The following is a 22,587-nucleotide window of genomic DNA, read 5'->3' on the forward strand; positions in this document are numbered from 1 at the left end:
ATTGCAAAAGGGTTTTCTAATGATCAATTAGCTTTTTAAAATGATAAACTTTGATTAGCTAACAAAACGTGCCACTGGAACAAAGGAGTGATGGATGCTGATAATGGGCCTCTACGCCTATGTATAGATATTTCATAAAAAATCTGCCGTTTCCAGCTACAATAGTAATTTACAACAGTAACAATGTCTACACTATATTTCTGATAAATGTTATGTTATTTTAATTTCTAACTGACCCCAAACTTTTGAACGGTAGTGTACATGCAAAACCCAATACTGTACATCCAAAGACCAACTCAATCGCACACAAAGGCCTGGCAAACTACACCCCTAAACTCAGACCGTGAAATCCTTCACACACACCATACTGACTAATCCTCGTCTCCCCGCTCTCCTCAGCGCCCTGCCCCCCTACGGCCCTCAGCGTTCAGTCCTCTTGCAGCTCTGACAACATCTCTGTCTCCTGGGCGGCATCCCAGGGTTCCGTCTCCTACACGGCTATCGCCGTGAGCAACGAGGGCCACTGGTTGTCATGTAACACCAGCACAACAGCATGTGATATCTCAGGACTGTTGTGTGGACAGGAGTACAAGGTCTACGCTGCCGGAGTGGATAACAGCTGTGTAGGAGCCAAAAGCAACATCTACATTGTCAATACTGGTATGTGTTTTTCTGAAGACTGGGACTAGGTCTTGGGATAGAAAAACCCCACCACTTGTTACTGTCCTATTTACGGTTAAGAACACATCATAAGATAGCTATACTATTGAAACAGAGAGAGCTCTTTAAAATAAACTTTGGATTCAACATACAATTCATTAGACAAACTCTTTGGTGATCCCCCTCTCTGACCTCTGACCCTCCTCTCTCTCCTCCCAGCTCCCTGTGTTCCCACGGACGTGCAGAATGCCCTGGACTGCTTATCAGGTGTCCTCACTATCACCTGGCAACAGAGCGGCTACACCCCCAACCACTACCACGCCGAACTGACAAGCAGCGAGAGTTTGCTGACCGTGTGTGACACGAATGTGACCACCTGCATGGTTTCCAGAATGCAGTGCGGTCTGACCTACAGTGTTGTGGTGGTGGCTCACGACGATGTGTGCAACAGCTCCTACAGCCCCGCACAGCAGGTCACAGCAGGTAGGACTCACATCTACTGAAACACACCATGGTCAATACTTATTGGCCATACATAGAAATAGTGGCATTCAGGGATATATTGATGACTACTAGAGAAATTGGTATTTCCTTGAGATACATTATAAAGTACTTAAAATAATCCTTCTTCACTATGACTAAAAGTATGTGGACACCTGCTCGTCGAACATCTCATTCCAAAATCATGGGCATTAATATTGCGTTGGTCCCCCCTTTGCTGCTATAACAGTCTCTACTCTTCTGGGAAGGCTTTCCACTAGATGTTGGAACATTGCTGCAGGGATTTGCTTCCATTCAGCCACAAGAGCATTAGTAAAGTCGGGCACTGATGTTGGACGATTAGGCTAGGCTCGCAGTCAGCGTTCCAATTCATCCCGAAGGTCTTCGATGGGGTTCGGGGCTTTGTGCAGGCCAGTCAAGTTCTTCCATACCGATCTCAACAAACCATTTCTGTATGGACCTCGCTTTGTGCACGGTGGCATTGTCATGCTGAAACAGGATAGGGCCCCAAACTGTTGCCACTTAGTTGGAAGCACAGAATCGTCTAGAATGTCATTGTATGCATTGCAGCGCTAAGATTTCCCTTCACTGGAACTAAGGGGCCTAGCCCAAACCATGAAAAATAGCCCCAGACCATTATTTCTCCTCCACCAAACTTTGCAGTTGGCACTATGCATTCGGGCAGGTAGCGTTCTCCTGGCATCCTCCAAACACAGATTTGTCCGTCGGACTGCCAGATGGTGAAGCCGTAACTCATCACTCCAGAGAATTCGTTTCCACTGCTCCATAGTCCAATTGTGGCGAGCTTAACACCCCTCCAGCTGACGCTTGGCATTGCGCAAGGTGATCTTAGGCTTGAGTGTGGCTGCTCGGCCATGGAAACCCATTTCACTAAGCTCCCGACGAACAGTTATTGTACTGATGTTGCTTCCGGAGGCAGTTTGGAACTCGGTAGTGAGTGTTGCAACCGAGGACAGACAATTTTTACGCGCTATGTGCTTCAGCACTCGGCGGTCCCGTTCTGTGAGCTTGTGTGGCCTACCATTTTGCGGCTGAGCCGTTGTTGCTCCTAGACGTTTCCACTTCACAATAACAGCACTTACAGTTGACCGGGGCAGCTCTAGGAGGGCAGAAATTTGACGAACTGACTTGTTGGAAAGGTGGCATCCTATGACGGTGCCATGTTGAAAGTCACTGAGCTCATCAGTAAGGCCATTCTACTGCCAATGTTTGTCTATGGAGATTGCATGACTGTGTGCTTGATTTAGACACCTGTCAGCAAGGGTGTGGCTGAAATAGCCAAATCCACTAATTTGAAGCGGTGTCCGCATACCTTTGTATATATGGTGTATCTGCCTCTCTTCTCTTTTTTTATCTTCTCTTCTCCTCTTCTCTTCTCTCCTGTTCTATTCTACCCCCTCTCAGCTCCCTGCCCTCCAGATGCAGTCAGTGCCATCGTGGACTGTGCCACCAACGTTGTCACAGTAACCTGGGACAACAGCGTTGCCGAGGTGCTGTACACAGTTACTGCTGAATGTCCCAGTGGTCAGCACTATACCTGCAACGTCACGGGAATGGGCTGTGACCTCAGCACCCTGTCATGTGGCACAGAGTACAATGTGACTGTCACCCCGTCACATGGCGGCTGTGTCGGTGTCAACACACCGTCTCAGCTGGTCAAGACAGGTAGGGATCAATCAATCAATTAGTCAATCAGTTAGATGTCTGTAATTACATGTCAGTGACATTTCTGTAAATCTGCATAAATACTCATGAACCCGACACACACACAGACACACTGCTCTCTCTCTCCTTCTAGCGCCCTGCGTACCCCGCCTCACCGAGGTAGAGATGGAGTGTCTATCAGATTCCGCCTGGGTGGTATGGGAGGAGTCAGCGGGGGCCGAGCTTTACGTTGTCGTGGCGACTGACAGCCAGGGGCAGACGTTTGAGTGTAACTCAACCGACAGTAACACGTGCGCTGTGCCAGACCTGCACTGTGGACTTCACTTTAACTTTACCCTCACCGCCTTAGACCAACAGTGCTCCAGCGCACCTAGCAACGCTGTGGTGTCCGAGACAGGTGAGAGACTGACGTACTTAATGCATGAGGGTTGTTAACATTTATATTGAAGTAGCTGAAATGTATATTTAGCAGTATATTGTCCTAGTGACATTTATATTTGGTTGGCATTTAGTCATTTTTCACAGTGTTTGGTTGTACCACCTGTGAACTGTATGTGCACCTCACTGAACCTCTGTCCCCCATCCCCCTCAGCCCCTTGCCCTCCCCAAGACACGCAGACCAAGGTGGGTTGTGAGAACCATACGGTGAGTGTGTCCTGGACCCCCAGCGCGGGAGCTCTGATGTACACGGCCACCCTGGAGCGCACAGACGGAGAGACCACCTTCTGCACCACCGATGGCACAGGATGTGACATCACACAGCTGCCCTGCGGAGAGATGTACGTCCTGGCGGTAACCGCTGAGGGACGCACCTGTAACACCTCCGAGAGCATGGGGACTATTGTCAGAACAGGTACACACACGTTTCTATCCTTGTGAGGACCTTGACAAAACACCTACTAACTGAGGACCTTGACAAAACACCTACTAACTGAGGACCTTGACAAAACACCTACTAACTGAGGACCTTGACAAAACACCTACTAACTGAGGACCTTGACAAAACACCTACTAACTGAGGACCTTGACAAAACACCTACTAACTGAGGACCTTGACAAAACACCTACTAACTGAGGACCTTGACAAAACACCTACTAACTGAGGACCTTGACAAAACACCTACTAACTGAGGACCTTGACAAAACACCTACTAACTGAGGACCTTGACAAAACACCTACTAACTGAGGACCAGTCCATCTATCTCACACATATTAAACACAGACAACACACCTCCTAAAATATTTAGCCACTCCACTGTCAGCGCTATTAGAACATAATTTTGTAGTCACAACAGTTACATATCTGACACAGACAGAGTACATATTAAGAAGTAGTATGGGTACTCAACACTTCACCAAAAGCCATAGGTCAGATCCCATTATAAACATCTCTCAGTCATGGCTTTACAGTGTTGCTGAATGAAAGTGACTTTAGTTCTATTCTTCCCCACAGTACCCTGCACACCCCAGCGTCTGCAGGCCAGTGTGAGCTGCAGCAGTAATGTGGCCAATATGATGTGGAACACCCGCCGTGGAGGTCAGCTCTACTCTGTAGAGGCTACCGGAACTGACGGACACGTTGCAGGATGCATGTCGCATGAGACCCGCTGTGATCTCACCGGCCTGCACTGCGGCCAGCACTACACCGCCACCATGGTGGCACGAGACAGTGACTGTACCAGCCTTGTGAGTGACACTGTGGAGCTCAAGACAGGTGAGCTCACAACACACATATGGGAAAATGTAGAGACACTTTATAAGCAGACAGTTGAAGTCAGAAGTTTACATACACTTAGGTTGGGGTCATTAAAACTAGTTTTTCAACCACTCCACAAATTTCTTGTTAACAAACTATAGTTTTGGCAAGTCGGTTAGGACATCTACTTTGTGCATGACACAAGTAATTTTTCCAATAATTGTTTACAGACACATTATTACATTTATAATTCACTGTATTACAATTCCAGTCGGTCAGAAGTTTACATACACTAAGTTCACTGTGCCTATAAACAGTTTGGAAAATTCCAGAAAATTCCATTATGGCTTTAGAAGCTTCTGATAGGCTACTTGACATAATTTGAGTCAATTGGAGGTGTACCTGTGGATGTATTTCAAGGCCTACCTTCAAACTCAGTGCCTCTTTGCTTGACATCATGGGAAAATCAAAAGAAATCAGCCAAGACCTCAGAAAAAAAATTGTAGACCTCCACAAGTCTGGTTCATCCTTGGGAGCAATTTCCAAACGCCTGAAGGTACCACGTTCATCTGTACAAACAATAGTACCCAAGTATAAACATCATGGGACCACGCAGCCGTCATACCGCTCAGGAAGGAGACGCGTTTGGTCTCCTTGAGATAAATGTACTTTGGTGCGAAAAATACAACTCAATCCCAGAACAACAGCAAAGGACCTTGTGAAGATGCTGGAGGAAACAGGTACAAAAGTATCTATATCCACAGTAAAACTAATCCTATATCGACATAACCTGAAAGGCCGCTCAGCAAGGAAGGAGCCACTGCTCCAAAACCGCCACAGTACGGTTTGCGTCTGCACATGGGGACATAGATCGTACTTTTTGGAGAAATGTCCTCTGGTCCGATGAAACAAAATATAACTTTTTGGCCATAATGACCATCGTTATGTTTGGAGGGAAAACGGGGAGGCTTGCAAGCCGAAGAACACCATCCCAACCGTGAAGCACGGGGGTGGCAGCATCATTTTGTGGGGGTGCTTGGTCGCAAATGGGTCTTCCAAATGGACAATGACCCCAAGCATACTTCCAAAGTTGTGGCAAAATGGCTTAAGGACAACAAAGTCAAGGTATTGTAGTGGCCATCATTAAGCCCTTACCTCAATACTATAGAAAATTTGTGGGCAGAACTTAAAAAGCGTGTGCGAGCAAGGAGGCCTACAAACCTGACTCAGTTACACCAGCTCTGTCAGGAGGAATGGGCCAAAATTCACTTATTGTGGGAAGCTTGTGGCAGGCTACCCGAAATGTTTGACCCAAGTTAAACAATTTAAAGGCAATGCCACCAAATACTAATTGAGTGTATGTAAATTTCTGACCCACTGGGAATGTGATGAAAGAAAAAAAAGCTGAAATAAATAATTCGCTCTACTATTATTCTGACATTTCACATTCTTAATAAAGTGGTGATCCTAACTGACCTAAGACAGGGGATTTTTACTAGGATTAAATGTCAGGAATTGTGAAAAACTGAGTTTAAATGTATTTGGCTAAGGTGTATGTAAACTTCCGACTTCAACTGTAGATATTCATAAACACTCACAGCAATGTAAAAAAATCCTGCCCAATGGTGAACACTCATTTAACACGCATACACTGCAAAGTACACCGCACACTAAGCCCTGACGTATCACCCTAAACCCAAACATGTCCCTGTCTATCCCTCTACCCCTTCAGCACCCTGCATTCCTGCCACTGTGTCCACTGTGATGGACTGTGCTGCCAACGCCATGTACGTGTCGTGGTCTAAGAGCTCGGGGGCTGACTCCTACCTAGCCACCCTGCAGGACAGCAACGGAAGCTCTACCACCTGTCAAGCCCTGAGTGGAGCAGCCTCCTGTAACGTCACCACACTCAGCTGTGGTCAGATCTACCATGTCACTGTAGCTGCCTCCGACGGATCATGCAGCAGCCCATCTACTGATGTCACCGACACCCACACAGGTAGGAAGGGATAAGGAAGTCTCACACACATTCCCTCTATATAGAGGGAACTATACTTAGGTCAGTCTGTCAGTCTGCACTCAAACATCCATTTTCCTGAATATCCATTTCAGGGCCTGTTTTGTTCACCATTTACATCAATGTTATAGGCAAAGCATTGAAAAACTGAAAAACTGAACCTATATGACTTATATTTGACCTAACTTGTATTTCTGAGTCTACTCTCTTCCTCTATCCTTCTCTCTCTTCCACCAGCACCCTGTGCGCCTCGTAACATAGAGACAGTGATGGACTGCGAGGCCCGTGTTGCCATGGTGTCCTGGTCTATGAGTGCCGGGACTGTGTCCTACGTGGCTACAGCCACCACCCTGTCCGGCCACGCCGTCACCTGTGAGACCAGCGACACCTTCTGTGAGCTGGGAGGCCTGGCCTGCGGAGAGAGCTACTCTGTGTCTGTACAGGCCCAGGGAGAGAGCTGCAGTAGCATGGCTACCATGACAGGACAACTGGTCACTGGTCAGTTGATGCTTCCTCCATGTTATTGTATATCACCCTGACAAAAAAAATACTTTAGAATGTAATGATATTTACCGGTAACTGACAAAATAAAGGAAATACCAACATAAAGCGTCTTAGTAGGGCGTTGGACCACCACGAGCCAGAACAACTTCAATGCACCATGGCATAGATTCTATATGTGTCTGGAACTCTATTAGAGGGATGGTGATGGTTGATGGTGCTGGACAACGCTGTAGTGCTGAGTGATTAACTGACATTTTAGATATTTTTTGTTTTTTAAACAACTAATTGACCGATGTCGGTTCAATTATTTGAATTCCACTTAGCTCTGTTTTTTTCGGAGCTCAATGTGCAGATCAAACCTGAACTGTGCGATGTAGTAGAGAGTTGTAGTTTTCAACAGGGTAATATTCTACATAGTTTAGCTTAGAAAATGTGGTATTAACTACAATGACCATAATCCATTGCATGTCTGCTTACACTTGTTCGGTCTATGCAGAGCAGATACAGAGACTGATAGGAGAAAGAACACATAATCGAGAGGGATAGAAAGCAGTTGTTTCGCAAGGGATTGATCGTTGGTATTCAGAAGTCATAAAAGTATGCCTTATTTACTTTGAAGAACTATGAAGAACTACTAAAATAGTGATTTTGTCAGACAGCATAGGCAGCAGCTCTATAGAGATGAGATGACTTGGAATTAAATAATGAAGTCATCAAATAAAACAAATATACACAAACATTTAAATATTTTATTAAAGTAATGTGATTTTTTTAAATTTCACATTTATTTAACCAGGTAGGCTAGTTGAGAACAAGTTCTCATTTACAACTGCGACCTGGTCAAGATAAAGCAAAGCAGTGCGACACAAACAACAACACAGAGTTACACATGGAATAAACAAACATGCAGTCAATAATACAATAGAAAAAGTCTATATACAGTGTGTGCAAATGAGGTAGGATAAGGGAGGTAAGGCAATAAATAGGCCATAGTGGAGAAATAATTACAATATAGCAATTAAACACTGGATTGATAGATGTGCACAAGATGAGTGTGCAAGTAGAGATACTGGGGTGCAAAGGAGCACCAATTTGCTGAGTAGCGTTGGAGACTATTTTGTAAATGACATTGCCAAAGACAAAAATCGGTAGGATAGTCAGTTTTACAAGAGTATGTTTAGCAGCATGAGTGAAGGATGCTTTGTTGTGAAATAGAAAGCTGATTCTAGATTTAATTTTGGATTGGAGATGCTTAATGTGAGTCTGGAAGGAGAGTTTACAGTCTAACCAGACACCTAGGTATTTGTAGTTGTCCACATATTCTAAGTCAGAACCGTCCAGAATGGTGATGTTGGACGGGAGGGCAGGTGTGGGCAGCGATCGGTTGAAGAGCATGCATTTAGTTTGACTTGCATTTAAGAGCAGTTGGAGGCCACGGAAGGAGAGTTGCATGACATTGAAGCTCATGTGGAGGTTAGTTAACACAGTGTCCAAAGAACAATAAATGATGGTTATTAAGTGATAAGCAGTAATGGGCAGTTACTGCCACTTTTATTGTTTTATTCAGTGTTGTTACAGAATTCAACCCACATAATACATAGTGCATTTAATGTTAAAAAAACAACATTGAAACCAAAATCCGTGATCATTTTTTTATTATCAAACCGAAACTACTTCAAAAAGCACTAACCGCTCACCACTAAAACGCTGTCTCAGGCACCGCTCCAGAATCTCCCATAAGTATTCAATTGGGTTGAGATGTGGTGACTGAGACAGCCATGGCATATGGTTCACATCATTTTCAAGCTCATTAAACCGTTCAGTGACCACTCATGCCCTGTGGATGGGGGCATTGCCATCCTGTGGGGGAATAGCCATGGTAGCCAAAATAATGGGCTGGCCAGCATTTTTTTACATGACCCTAAGCATGATGGGATGTTAATTGCTTAATTAACTCAGTAACCACACCTGTGTGGAAGCGACTGCTTTCAATACACTTTGTATTCCTCATTTACTCAAGTGTTTCCATTATTTGGGCAGTTACCGATACACTAAACCTTCTACATGTGGTATAATATTACAATTAGATCCATGCGATGGGACCTACCCACTTCCCAGTCTACCTTATCCTGTCTGTTCTCAGAGCCCTGTGTACCTTTCCACCTGAGTGCTAAGTACAGCCTGACCATAGGCCAGGTGTTGTGGGACGTGAGTCAGGGTGCTACCCTGTACAGCGCTGAGGCAGTGACGGAGGAGGGTCACCTTATTAGCTGCAACACCAGTGACACCTACTGTGCCCTCTACAACATGGCCTGTAGCCAGGTGTACACCGTCACCGTCACCGCACACAACAACATCTGCCAAGGCATGGCTACGTCCAAGTCTATCAACCTCAAGACAGGTGAGTCCCTCTCACCTAGCAATGCACGGCACATAATAATGTATCATTGCCCTCCCACAATACCCTACCCAGCTATAACAACACATAGACCAGTATAATGTACTGTACCACCGTGGCTACTGGATACACTCATATCTTCATATTATATTTTCATTTGAAACAGTAGTTAGAAGTTTTTCGAAGCAGCCATACCATCTGCATCGTTATCCATGGTGTCCCTTGTTGCGTGCGTTTCAGAGCCCTGTCCTCCCAACAACGTGGAGACAAGTGTTGACTGCAAGACTGGAACAGGCGCGATTTCCTGGGAGATGAGCGTTGGGGCATTGGGATACATAGCATTCTTCAATGGACGCAATGGAGACTCTCTGTCCTGCCACACCTTGGCACACCACACTTCCTGTAGGGTAGAGGGACTGAACTGTGGCACAGTTTACTACGCACGCGTCAGAGCCCTGGGAGACACTCTTAATAGCACCGACTCTACCACTGTTCTGCTGGCCTCAGGTCAGTAACATAGCAAGGAAACATTCCTTTAGTAGTGAGTACAGAAACAAATCTGAGCTCAGGGACTTAATGTCTCAAGCATCTCAGAGTAGGAGAGCTGATTTAGGATCAGGTCCCTCATGTCCATATAATCAATATTATGATCTAAAACGCTAAACTGATCTTAAATCAGTACTCTGAAACACTTGATACATAAAGCCCCAGTATAATTGCCATTAAGAAAATTCACTGGATATAGTAGACAATAGAAAAAAGATAAAGTACTAACGAGTTCCTCCGTTCCGTCCCCAGCTCCCTGTGTCCCCGCCAGCATGGAGGCAGAGGTTGACTGTGATAACGCCACGGCCCTGGTGACCTGGGGCTGGAGCAATGGAGCCCAGTCCTACATCCTCACTGCTATGGGCAGCCACGGGCACCAGGCCTCCTGCCACACAGAGGAGAACTACTGCAACATGCCCGAGCTGGCCTGTGGTGAGGACTACGACCTCACCCTGACCGCCATCAACCAGAACTGCCAGGTGGAGACCCTGACTGGGGTCAGCTTCAGCACACGTGAGTAGAGAGCATGGACACAGGAGCCTCAAACACTATTTATAAATAGCAGATTATTGAGGAAAGTTAGTTTTTACTTGCAATGACTGATATGTTGTAGTTTATCTACATTGGTTGAATGCACTGACTGTAAATCACTCTGGATAAGAGCGTCTGCTAAAAGACCAAAATGTTAATTAAAGAAATAGAGCTGTGGGCACTAAATAGTTTGGCTGTGTCACAGAAGTGTCATAACTATTGTTGGATGCATGTGCAACACAGTGCTCTAGTATCTACTAGCGCTAGTGTGTCATAGAAACCTGTACTGCGGTGCAGGTCTTTAGTGCCCTGTAATGCCTGTAAGGTAATGTACAATAAGGTACCCTACTGTACAAACTCTCACATGGGCTGTATACTGACTCAATTTGACCTCTGACCCTTAGGTCCCTGTGTCCCCCTGCATGTGGGAGTGGACCTGCAGTGTGGGACCCACACTGCCACCTTGTCCTGGGAGCAGAGAGAAGGGCTGCAGTTCTATGTTGCTAGCGCCACCTCCAGGGCTGGAGGATCTACTGGGTCCTGCAACACTAGCAGCTCTAGCTGCCAGTTCCCTGCTCTGTACTGTGGGGAGACCTACAGCTTCACTGTGACCGCCCACAGCAGCCTGTGTCAGAGTGAACTCAGCAACACTGTCGAGATCAAGACAGGTAATACTTTTTCTCCTGGTCCTTCCATGTCAATCTACCTGTCAATCCCCTACAATCTCTCACTGTTGTCATGTCCCTCTTGCATGTGCCTTATGTTGCACAATTCTGTGTACGTTTGATCAATTACGCCCCTCCCAGCACTGACAATTCTATGATCAAACAACAAAATGTACATACATTTATGTAGCAATATTCTTCATGCTATCAACAATTCAAAATTCAATTCAATAAAGTCACCAACCCAACCTTTCCCTTTTACCTGCATAGAACCTTGCCAGCCAGACCAGGTGACAGCTACAGGGTCATGTGACAGTGAGACAATGGTGGTTGTGGCGTGGGCCGAGGCCGAGGGGGCGGTGGTCTACATGGTGACGGCCATGGGAGACCTGGGATACATGACAGCGTTCCAGACCAATGAAAGCAGCCTGGAGGCGGAGCTGCCCTGCGGACAGACCTACAGCTTCACTGTGATTGGCCAGGACGAAAGTTGTGATAGTCCAATCAGTGATGCTGCAAAGTTCAGGACTGGTACGTGGAGATATTAAATTACTTCACAGAAATACACTCCTTATGTTTAGTGTTAAGTAAAGCAGGCTACGTATGATCTACTATCATGCTATGTATCTCATGATCTAGATCTAGCCTATGTCCGTGCAGGTGCACAGCTCAATTCTGTGTCTCCATGTGTGGGTCTTGATTATGGAAGCACATTCATGCCAAAACAAATCCAAACAAAGACTTTGCATCTGTTTACATACCCTGTCTCCTCCTCCAGCTATGACAGTATGTTGTCTAGGGCCAGTCAAGGTAGTCAAGGGACTTTATTGGCATGGTAAACATATGTTTACATTGCCAAAGCAAGTGAAGTGGAATGGATAAACAAAAGTGAAATAAACAATAAAAAGTGAACAGTAAATATTACACTCACACAAGTCTATATGAGTGTAGCGTTGTGTTTCTGTCCCCAGCCCCCTGTGTGCCCCAGCATGTGGAGAGCTACACTGTGTGTGAGAACAGCCTGGGCTCAGTGAGCTGGGCCGAGAGCGAAGGGGCGGAGTCCTACACCGCTGTCGCTGTCGGAACAGACGGCCATACCCATATGTGCACCACCAACTCTACCAGCTGCACCTGGGAGGACCTGCACTGTGGAGACCTCTACACCGTCCACGTCATCTCCAACGACTACCTGTGCAGCAGCTCCCCTAGCAACAGCACCACCGTACGCACAGGTAGGCACGACACACACCTACTCAGTCATACCATTGTACCAGTTACCTCTTCTCTGTGGCACAATTTTAGCCACCACAGTTACCCACGTCTCCCCCATTGCCCAAATATTCATCCTGTTGGTGTTTAACTGACTTGTTTTGTTATCTTCCACAGCTCCCTGCGTGCCCCAGAACCTGGTGCCCACTCTGGACTGTGGCAGGAGGGTTGGCTCCCTGACCTGGGACCTGAGCCACGGTGCAGACTTCTACATGGTGACTGCAGAGACCAACGCCGGCCACAAGGTGGAGCTGAGCACCAATGACACCAACGCTTACATCTCAGAGTTCCAGTGTGGTCAGGAGTACTACCTGTCTGTCCAGGCAGTGGATTCAGAGTGCAGGAGTGCACCCTCTCCCCCTGCAACACTCAGGACAGGTACATAACATCACACTCAGCCCCCCTGCAACACTCAGGACAGGTACATAACATCACACCCACCCCCCCTGCAACACTCAGGACAGGTACATAACATCACACTCAGCCCCCCTGCAACACTCAGGACAGGTACATAACATCACACTCAGCCCCCCTGCAACACTCAGGACAGGTACATAACATCACACTCAGCCCCCCTGCAACACTCAGGACAGGTACATAACATCACACTCAGCCCCCCTGCAACACTCAGGACAGGTACATAACATCACACTCAGCCCCCCTGCAACACTCAGGACAGGTACATAACATCACACTCAGCCCCCCTGCAACACTCAGGACAGGTACATAACATCACACTCAGCCCCCCTGCAACACTCAGGACAGGTACATAACATCACACCCTCCCCTCTGCAACACTCAGGACAGGTCCAGACAATCACACCCAGCCCACCTGCACGACACAGATGTCATACATACACTCACAGACACTGTGTAGAACAATTAGTTACAGACAGGTACTGTGACAGGTGCTACACTGTTATTAAGCACACCAATGTAACCATAAACAAACGCAGGTTGCCATTTATTGGGATGAATCTTGTCCTGGAAGCAGCTTTGCAGGGTGGTCACAAGCAGGCCTAGCCACAAAGTCATAAACCTAACCCTAAACTTAACCCTAACCACACAGCTAACCTTATGCCTAACCATAAATTAAGAACAAAAAGCACATTTTGGCCAATTTTGACTTTGTGGCTGGCCCATCAAGCGGAAACTGCTCAGCTCTGCCTCCAGAACAATATTTATCCCAATAAATGTCAACTTGCTAAACAAACATGTCCACTTTCACCAAGCACACCTGTATGCCTTAAAAAATGTAATCTGTGCATAACTCATATTCTTTTCATCTTCCCTCCTTCAGAGCCCTGCAATCCCACCTCCATCTCTAGCACGATGGACTGTCTCTCCAACATCGCCATGGTAACGTGGGCAGTGTCCGACGGCGGAGCCGAGTACTACACCGCCACGGTAGAACACGAGGACGGCCAATCAAAGAGTTGCATGTCGTCCAGCTTCCAGTGCGGCATGCCCGACCTGCGCTGTGGCCAGAACTATACCGTTACCGTCACCGCATCCAACCAACATTGTCACTCCGACCACAGTGTCATCAACACCCTGACCACAGGTGAGACAGACCACCGGACACTTCAACACAAGAGAGAGAGACCAGACTAGCAGAAGAGAGGTCCTTGCACCACTAACAAACTAAGAGACCATGCTAAACCGTGATAGAAATAAACATGCCACATATGGACCAGAGACCAGGCAGGGTACAGAGGTCTCTGAATCCACATCCAAAGGCTACCAAAACACATATGTTCCCTCTCAAAAGATTAACCCTTCTCGGTCCCTCTCCACAGTTCCCTGTGTCCCTACCCATGTTGTGGCCGTTATGGACTGTTCTGACAACACAGCCGCAGTGACCTGGAGCCCCACCCAGGGCGCGCTGTCCTACAGAGCTGTGGCTCAGAGCCCCCACGGCGCCCTCTCCTCCTGCGAGAGCACTGACCCACAATGCATCCTGGCCAACCTGATCTGCGGAGTGCCCTACACCGTGCAGGTGGTGGCGGTGAATGAGCGCTGCTCCAGCCTGCCCAGCCACATGGCAGAGTTCCAGACAGGTGAGATACTGTACACACCAGGTAGTACCTGTACACTGCATACACAGTCAGAACACAGAGCACATAGTAGGTCTAACTGTACTCAACAGGTCAAACAGCCCAGGTTGATACTGTAGAAGTTCCGGCCGATGATCTCACCTTTAGTTTCACCCAAACACCTTATATATAATTATCTCATTTACGGTGGGTCTTCCACGCTCTAGTGTCTACCAATGTACTATTCTCCCTGTATCACTTTCCCACTCATACGACGCTCCTCTCCCCTGCAGTCCCCTGTACCCCTGAGATCACTGGGGTTCTCCTGGACTGCTACACAGACTCAGCTCTGCTGGAGTGGGCCTATGCTGGGGGAACTGTGTCCTACACCGCCACGGCTCAGTCCGGGGACGGACAGACAGCCACCTGCAACACAAACCACACCAACTGTAAACTTATGGAGCTAGCCTGTGGACAGACATACACTGTCACCTTGAGGGCATCTGATGGCCAGTGTGACAGCTTCCAGAGCACCAGCGTGAAAGTGTCATCAGGTGAGTTAACTATGCTAGACACAACAACTACCATTATATAATGCAGATGCCAGAAGGAGACAATTATGCGAGAGATATCACTGATCCAGCATACCGTAATAACTCATCAGCATCGAGTTGAAAAAGATTAGTATATTAATGCTATTGTTAGCAGTAACATTCATACAGTTCTCATTTCAAGTGAACGCATCATAAAAGTTAATGTTAGCAATGTGAATATTGGTCTCTCTCTCCTCCTCCCCCTTCCCAGTCCCCTGTCCTCCCCAGGCTGTTGTATCGCAGCTTAACTGTTTAGCTAACTCAGCCCGTGTTGAGTGGGAGACCAGCAGTGGAGTAGACTCCTACACCGTCCAGGCTATGAGCATGGAGGGAGACGTGACCGGCTGCGAGACCGATGGAAACGTCTGTTCCATATCGGACCTCGTCTGCGGCTCCACCTACAACATCAGTGTCAACGCCGTAAGCAACGAGTGCAACGTATCAGAGAGTGCCATCATACAGATGCAGACAGGTTAGTCCTGCCCCTGACGATAACACACCCTCTCCTGTGACCTGTCACCCTCTCATTCCAACCGTGTGTTTATACTGTATACAGTACGTACTGTATGTGAATGGTGGATGTACCTGTGCACGGTGGATGTAACTGTCACGGTGTATGTAACTGTGTACTCTCTCTCCTTCTCTCTCAGTGCCCTGTGTACCTGAGCAGTTGGAGGCCAATATGGACTGTGACTCTGGCTCTGTGTCCGTATCTTGGAAGCCTAGCAACGGTGCCACCTCCTACACAGCTGTTGCCCAGGGCAACGGTGGCTACGCATCGTCATGCAACAGCAGTGACACCTCTTGCCAGTTCCCTGAGCTGCTATGTGGCCTGTCCTACAGCATCACCGTTCAAGCCTCTGACGATGTGTGTAACAGCGCAGACAGCAGCGCCGTACAACTCAACACATGTAAGGTCGTCACCCTACATGTACCATTTAGTGTACCTGGACACAGGTAGATTCATTATAATAGAGAACAGCTACACACACCTACTGGTGGGTAACTTCATGTAGCCAGACACTCAGCTTCAATGCAATTGATTGAATGTTTGAGCAACGTTTGGGCAATGTTTGGGCAGCAAGCTGCCATTGTTAGGGTTTCGTCTGGGTCGTCACACACCACAGATTATTGCAGCTGGCCCCAGTATTTCCAGAGTCCTATTTTCCCCTCTAACTGGGTATGTTTTCTGCAGTAGATTCCTTTCTAACCTCTAAGGGTTTCTCTGTGTGCAGTACTCTGTGAGCCCCAGAATGTCAGTGCTCAGATGGAGTGCGGAAGCAACGCTGGACTGGTGTCATGGGAACAGAGGGAGCTTGTGTCTTCCTACCTGGTGCGTGCGGTCAGCCCTGACGGACACCGGACCCAGTGTGACAGCAACGCCACCAGCTGCAGACTACCCAACATGCACTGTGGCCAACAGTACAACCTAACCGTCACAGCCCAGGACGGGAGTTGTGACAACAGCAATGCATACCTGACCCTGCAGTCTGGTAGGTTATTGATTGATTGAACTATCAGTCTCCATTAACCAAAAGATGCCACAATACATAAGAGTACATCAGAATGCAGAGACAATTAAAATGTTCTTCCATTCTCTCTCTCCTCCCTGTCTCTTTTCAGTCCCCTGTAACCCCACCAACGTGCAGGCATCCCTCCAGTGCCTCTCTAACTCTGCAGCGGTGACATGGGAGCGGGCCAGCGGCGCGGTGTTGTACCAGGCTGTTGGCACAACAGATGGAGGTCACCAGACGATGTGTAACAACAGTCAGACACACTGTGATCTGAGCGGACTGCAGTGTGGACAGACCTACAACGTCACTGTGGTCTCCGAAGACGACACCTGCAGCAGCGTAGACAGCGACACGGCACAAGTCAGGACAGGTAAAGGGAGAATTGACTTCTACAGTATAGCAGATTGGAGTTCGAATTATTCAATCTTGTTCGGTGGGCAGCTCTGCCTTGATGCAGAAACAAATGTGACACCACTATAGGCTTAGAAACTTCCTGTGATTATCACTAGCCTCCTCTGTCTCTCCTCGCAGCTCCCTGTCCTTCCCAGGACGTGGCTGTGGATGTACAGTGTGCCGCCGGCTCCATGAAGGTCACATGGTCCGCCAACCCTAACGCCGAATCCTTCCATGTGACGGCTGTGACCAGCGGCTCCCCCGACCTGTCATGTGACTCCAGGGGTCATCCAATAAGAACCGGGTGTTCCATTGAGAACCTTCCATGTGGACACCTCTACAGCGTCACGGTTACCTCCATCAGAGGTGGCTGTAAGAGCAAAGTCAGTGGTGCCGTAGCGGTGTCCTCAGGTAAGACCAGAACACAGGTGAACCCCACACTGCATTCATTGGGAGTGTTAGACACACACTGCATTCATAGGGGAGTGTTACACACACACACACTGCATTCATAGGGAGTGTTACACACACACACACACACACTGCATTCATAGGGAGTGTTACACACACACACTGCATTCATAGGGGAGTGTTACACACACACACTGCATTCATAGGGGAGTGTTACACACACACACTGCATTCATAGGGGAGTGTTACACACACACACTGCATTCATAGGGGAGTGTTACACACACTGCATTCATAGGGAGTGTTACACACACACTGCATTCATAGGGGAGTGTTACACACACACTGCATTCGTAGGGGAGTGTTACACACACACATTGCATTCATACACACACACATTACACATTAGACACACACTGCATTCATAGGGGAGTGTTACACACACACACACTGCATTCATAGGGAGTGTTACACACACACACACACACACTGCATTCATAGGGAGTGTTACACACACATTGCATTCATAGGGGAGTGTTACACACACATTGCATTCATAGGGGAGTGTTACACACACACACTGCATTCATAGGGGAGTGTTACACACACACTGCATTCATAGGGGAGTGTTACACACACATTGCATTCATAGGGGAGTGTTACACACATTGCATTCATAGGGGAGTGTTACACACATTGCATTCATAGGGGAGTGTTACACACATTGCATTCATAGGGGAGTGTTACACACATTGCATTCATAGGGGAGTGTTACACACACACATTGCATTCATAGGGGAGTGTTACACACACACATTGCATTCATAGGGGAGTGTTACACACACACTGCATTCATAGGGGAGTGTTACACACACTGTCTCCAGGAGGAACGAGATTATTCCATCCGCACCTGCTGTGCAGACCAGAACCGAACGAAAAGAAACACTCCTTTTTCTGTGTGTGGTTTTCCCTTTTCTCCATGGAAGTAGAACAGTAGAACAAACAGTAGAACAAACGGTAGAACAAACAGTAGAACAGTACCATAAAAACCTTTTTTTCCTCCCCTTCCACAGCTCCATGTGTCCCCCAGAATGCTAAAGGTAGTCTGGACTGTATTTCTAACTCTGTCTGGGTGTCTTGGGATGCCTCCACCGGGGCTCAGACATACACAGTCCTGGCCAACGGCGGCGGAGGTGTTAACTCCACCTGCACTTCTTATTCTACTGCCTGTAATGTGCCTGACCTGGCCTGCGGAACCCAGTACACCTTCCATGTGACTGCTGTCAACACACACTGTCAGAGCTCACCCAGTAATACCTTCCAGATCGAGACAGGTACGTTACACACTGTCAGAGCTCACCCAGTAATACCTTCCAGATCCAGACAGGTACGTTACACACTGTCAGAGCTCACCCAGTAATACCTTCCAGATCAAGACAGGTACGTTACACACTGTCAGAGCTCACCCAGTAATACCTTCCAGATCCAGACAGGTACGTTACACACTGTCAGAGCTCACCCAGTAATACCTTCCAGATCCAGACAGGTACGTTACACACTGTCAGAGCTCACCCAGTAATACCTTCCAGATCCAGACAGGTATGTTACACACTGTCAGAGCTCACCCAGTAATACCTTCCAGATCCAGACAGGTATGTTACACACTGTCAGAGCTCACCCAGTGATACCTTCCAGATCAAGACAGGTACGTTACACTCTAGCTGTTCTTTATGATTTTGTGCTCAGACTCAGGTGCAAATCAAATTCTGTTCAGTTCAAGGGCAATAAATTATTCATTTATAAATGACCTCACAGTAGTCTTAACTGTCCTATCTCCTAACCTGACTGTTCTCTGGCGGTGTACAGTATGTGACTCTATAACTGAACTACCTTTCTTCTCTTTAGGTCCTTGCTCCCTGAAAACCATCACTGCGGTGAACACATGCAATAGCAGCAGTATCGTGGTTAGCTGGGAGCATACAGAGTTATCTCCTACCATCGTGGCGACGGCAGAGGGACAAGACCAATCCATGTTCACCTGTAACAGCACGTCCACTTCCTGTGAGCTCATGGGAGTGCGCTGTGGCATGCACTACACCATCATCGTCTCCGTCCCCTCCGACAAGTGCAGCACCTTGAGGAGCCCACCCAAAAAGATCAACACAGGTAACTAGACCACTCCACCACTAGGACACCTTACTCTTGGTCAACACCGGTATCTAGAGTTCTCCACCACGACACTAGAATCAACACAGGTATCTAGAGTTCTCCACCACGACACTAGAATCAACACAGGTATCTAAAGTTCTCCACCCCGACACTAGAATCAACACAGGTATCTAGAGTTCTCCACCACGACACTAGAATCAACACAGGTATCTAGAGTTCTCCACCACGACACTAGAATCAACACAGGTATCTAGAGTTCTCCACCACGACACTAGAATCAACACAGGTATCTAGAGTTCTCCACCACGACACTAGAATCAACACAGGTATCTAGAGTTCTCCACCACGACACTAGAATCAACACAGGTATCTAGAGTTCTCCACCACGACACTAGAATCAACACAGGTATCTAGAGTTCTCCACCACGACACTAGAATCAACACAGGTATCTAGAGTTCTCCACCACGACACTAGAACCAACACAGGTATCTAGAGTTCTCCACCACGACACTAGAACCAACACAGGTATCTAGAGTTCTCCACCACGACACTAGAACCAACACAGGTATCTAGAGTTCTCCACCACGACAGAAGAATCAACACAGGAAGAGGGAGTTCTCCACCACGACATATTAGGATACATTAATCATGGTCAACACAGGAAGTAAAAAGTACCCCACCACTATATTGTGACGCATAAAGATACATTACCCATTGTTGACGAGAAACAGCACATAATAAAGCAAAATCAACAATGATTGCAATCAATACTGATCAACACACTAAGTACTCTACACCAGAAATACTGAATACAGAGAGACTGTATTACTGAGGGGGTTGTTACTAGCTATCCCAATATCCTGATACTTTCCCTCTAACCTCTGCCTCCAGCTCCCTGTGTTCCTGAGGATGTGACAGTGGTAGCGTCCTGCAAGGCAGAAGGTACAGTGGTGTCCTGGGCTCACTCCTTGGTGGCCCAGTCCTACCTCCTCACCGCCACCAGCCGAGGCGGTGACGTCCGCACCTGTAACAGCTCTATGAACAAATGTACCCTGGATAAGCTCCACTGTGGTCAGCCCTACACATTCAGCGTGACCGCCAGCGCCAGCACCTGCACCAGCCAGGCCAGCCCCAACGTCACCTTCAGCACAGGTACAGGGACATTATGATACAGCAGAGAGCAGTACAGTATTCTCTGTTCAGTATATACAGTATATAAGAACATGGATCAAATGGAACATTTTGTTTCCGAAGGATCAGACAATTGACATCAAATACCCGATTATTCGATCCAAATGTTGCTTTTGATCAATGTTCCTTTGATGCACTTCTCATCTAGTACACCATCCCTCCTTTTATACTGACTTTAAAAACTCCAATCTGCTATAATGTAGAGGTAATCTGTAACATAACATTGCTGTTGTATTCAAGTAACATTGCACTACACCATTGTTATAACATTGCGTCTATTCTCTTCTCCCAGCGCCCTGTGACCCCATTGGCTTGTCCGTTCATTACCAGTGTGAGACTAGCTCGGGCGTGCTGTCCTGGTCCCCCAGCCAGGGCTCTGTGGGGTACTACGGCTTTGCCCAGTCTGAGGATGGGGACATGCTGTACTGTGACAGCATGGACACCTCCTGCACAATCCAGGGTCTTGACTGTGGAGCCATGTACAACTTCTCTGTGCTGGCCTCTGATGGAGCCTGCAACAGCTCGTACAGCCAACCCCTGCTTGAGGGAGCAGGTAATAACCCATCCAGTTCTTTCAGCTAGAGATGATTGAGGAGTAGAGTCAGTGAATGAATCACATCAGGAGGACAGGGAACACTGCATACAGTGCAATGTATTCAAACGGTCTAATCAGATACTGGCTAACTTATAAAGAGATTAATGCAATAGTATAGATTTGAATGATCTTGATTTCTTCTCTCTATCCTTTCTAACCTCCTTCCTCTCTCCTCCTAGCCCCCTGCGCCCCTGCCACCGTGCGGAACCGCATGCAACTGATCGGCAAGACCCACTTTGCCCGTACCTCCTGGAGTGCGGTCGTCTGCCCCAATGTAGAGTACCTGGTTGAGATGACCGGCATTATCCTGGAGGACCCGCAAGCCATGTTCGATGTCTCATCCTATTGGATTAAGTACACCTTCTTTGAGTTGGCCCTGCCATGTGGCTCCTCCTACAGTCTGACAGTCCGTACCAGGAACTCTGCCGGAACCAGCAAGCCCTCCACCCCTGTTACTGGGACAACAGGTATGTTAACTAAACAGGGAGCCATAAGGGTTTGAATGTGGACACTGATTTAATATTATGATGGAAATGCAAATGATCAGCAATGCTACTGGTCTGCAATGCTACTGAATTCAGTCAGTCTATTCCACAGGTGTCAAACTCATTCCACGGGGGGCCGAGTGTCTGCGGGTTTTCGCTCCTCCCTTGTACTTGATTGATGAATTAACATCACTAATTAGTTAGGAACCCCCCACACCTGGTTGTCTAGGGCTTTATTGAAAGGAAAAACCAAAAACCTGCAGACACTAGGCCCTCCGTGGAATGAGTTTGACACCCCTGGTCTATTCTGAGGGTAATGTGACCTTAGTCTATAAAAAGAGTGACAGTTTTGGCTGGGAAGTTACTTCTGCCCTGAAGTGGAGCATTATCCTGAGAGTAGGGCTGAGGGATGTTTATTTCAGAGTTGACATTACTAAACCAACACTTTCCCTTCCAGCTCCCTGCGCACCTCTGGCCGTGAACTACACGGGTGACAACACGCCTGCCATGCTGTCCTGGGAGGCTGCAGTGTTCGCCACACGGTACACCGTCTACAACGTGACTGGAGACGGCCGCACGCAGGTGTGTTCCACCACGGAACTGTCCTGTCAGCTTAACAACGTCCAGCCAGGCACCATCGAGGTTACCGCTAGCAACGCTGTGGGAGAGAGCGTCCCCACCAAAGACATCAACGGTGAGATCGGAAAATATGATACAGAAGGAAA

At 47.6% G+C, this 22,587-nt stretch overlaps 1 protein-coding gene across 1 annotated transcript in view; it reads left to right on the forward strand.

Moving 5' to 3' along the window:
- LOC129869321 (uncharacterized) overlaps window positions 1–22,587 on the forward strand; it is a 50,638-nt gene that overhangs the window by 26,132 nt on the left and 1,919 nt on the right. The window contains exons 16-44 of the mRNA XM_055943664.1: window positions 400–660; window positions 880–1,143; window positions 2,587–2,847; window positions 2,981–3,244; window positions 3,440–3,700; window positions 4,302–4,562; window positions 6,277–6,543; window positions 6,799–7,059; window positions 9,209–9,466; window positions 9,704–9,970; window positions 10,262–10,522; window positions 10,945–11,208; window positions 11,476–11,736; window positions 12,177–12,437; window positions 12,592–12,852; window positions 13,775–14,038; window positions 14,274–14,534; window positions 14,804–15,064; window positions 15,315–15,575; window positions 15,754–16,014; window positions 16,339–16,596; window positions 16,727–16,987; window positions 17,149–17,421; window positions 18,495–18,755; window positions 19,327–19,587; window positions 20,483–20,743; window positions 21,075–21,335; window positions 21,557–21,844; window positions 22,320–22,556. Of these exons, the coding sequence (XP_055799639.1) occupies window positions 400–660; window positions 880–1,143; window positions 2,587–2,847; window positions 2,981–3,244; window positions 3,440–3,700; window positions 4,302–4,562; window positions 6,277–6,543; window positions 6,799–7,059; window positions 9,209–9,466; window positions 9,704–9,970; window positions 10,262–10,522; window positions 10,945–11,208; window positions 11,476–11,736; window positions 12,177–12,437; window positions 12,592–12,852; window positions 13,775–14,038; window positions 14,274–14,534; window positions 14,804–15,064; window positions 15,315–15,575; window positions 15,754–16,014; window positions 16,339–16,596; window positions 16,727–16,987; window positions 17,149–17,421; window positions 18,495–18,755; window positions 19,327–19,587; window positions 20,483–20,743; window positions 21,075–21,335; window positions 21,557–21,844; window positions 22,320–22,556 (7,602 nt within the window). The remainder of the gene's footprint in view (window positions 1–399; window positions 661–879; window positions 1,144–2,586; window positions 2,848–2,980; window positions 3,245–3,439; window positions 3,701–4,301; window positions 4,563–6,276; window positions 6,544–6,798; window positions 7,060–9,208; window positions 9,467–9,703; window positions 9,971–10,261; window positions 10,523–10,944; window positions 11,209–11,475; window positions 11,737–12,176; window positions 12,438–12,591; window positions 12,853–13,774; window positions 14,039–14,273; window positions 14,535–14,803; window positions 15,065–15,314; window positions 15,576–15,753; window positions 16,015–16,338; window positions 16,597–16,726; window positions 16,988–17,148; window positions 17,422–18,494; window positions 18,756–19,326; window positions 19,588–20,482; window positions 20,744–21,074; window positions 21,336–21,556; window positions 21,845–22,319; window positions 22,557–22,587) is intronic.

The sequence above is a fragment of the Salvelinus fontinalis genome, chromosome 14, assembly GCF_029448725.1.
Source record: "Salvelinus fontinalis isolate EN_2023a chromosome 14, ASM2944872v1, whole genome shotgun sequence".
NCBI classification, from domain to species: domain Eukaryota; kingdom Metazoa; phylum Chordata; class Actinopteri; order Salmoniformes; family Salmonidae; genus Salvelinus; species Salvelinus fontinalis.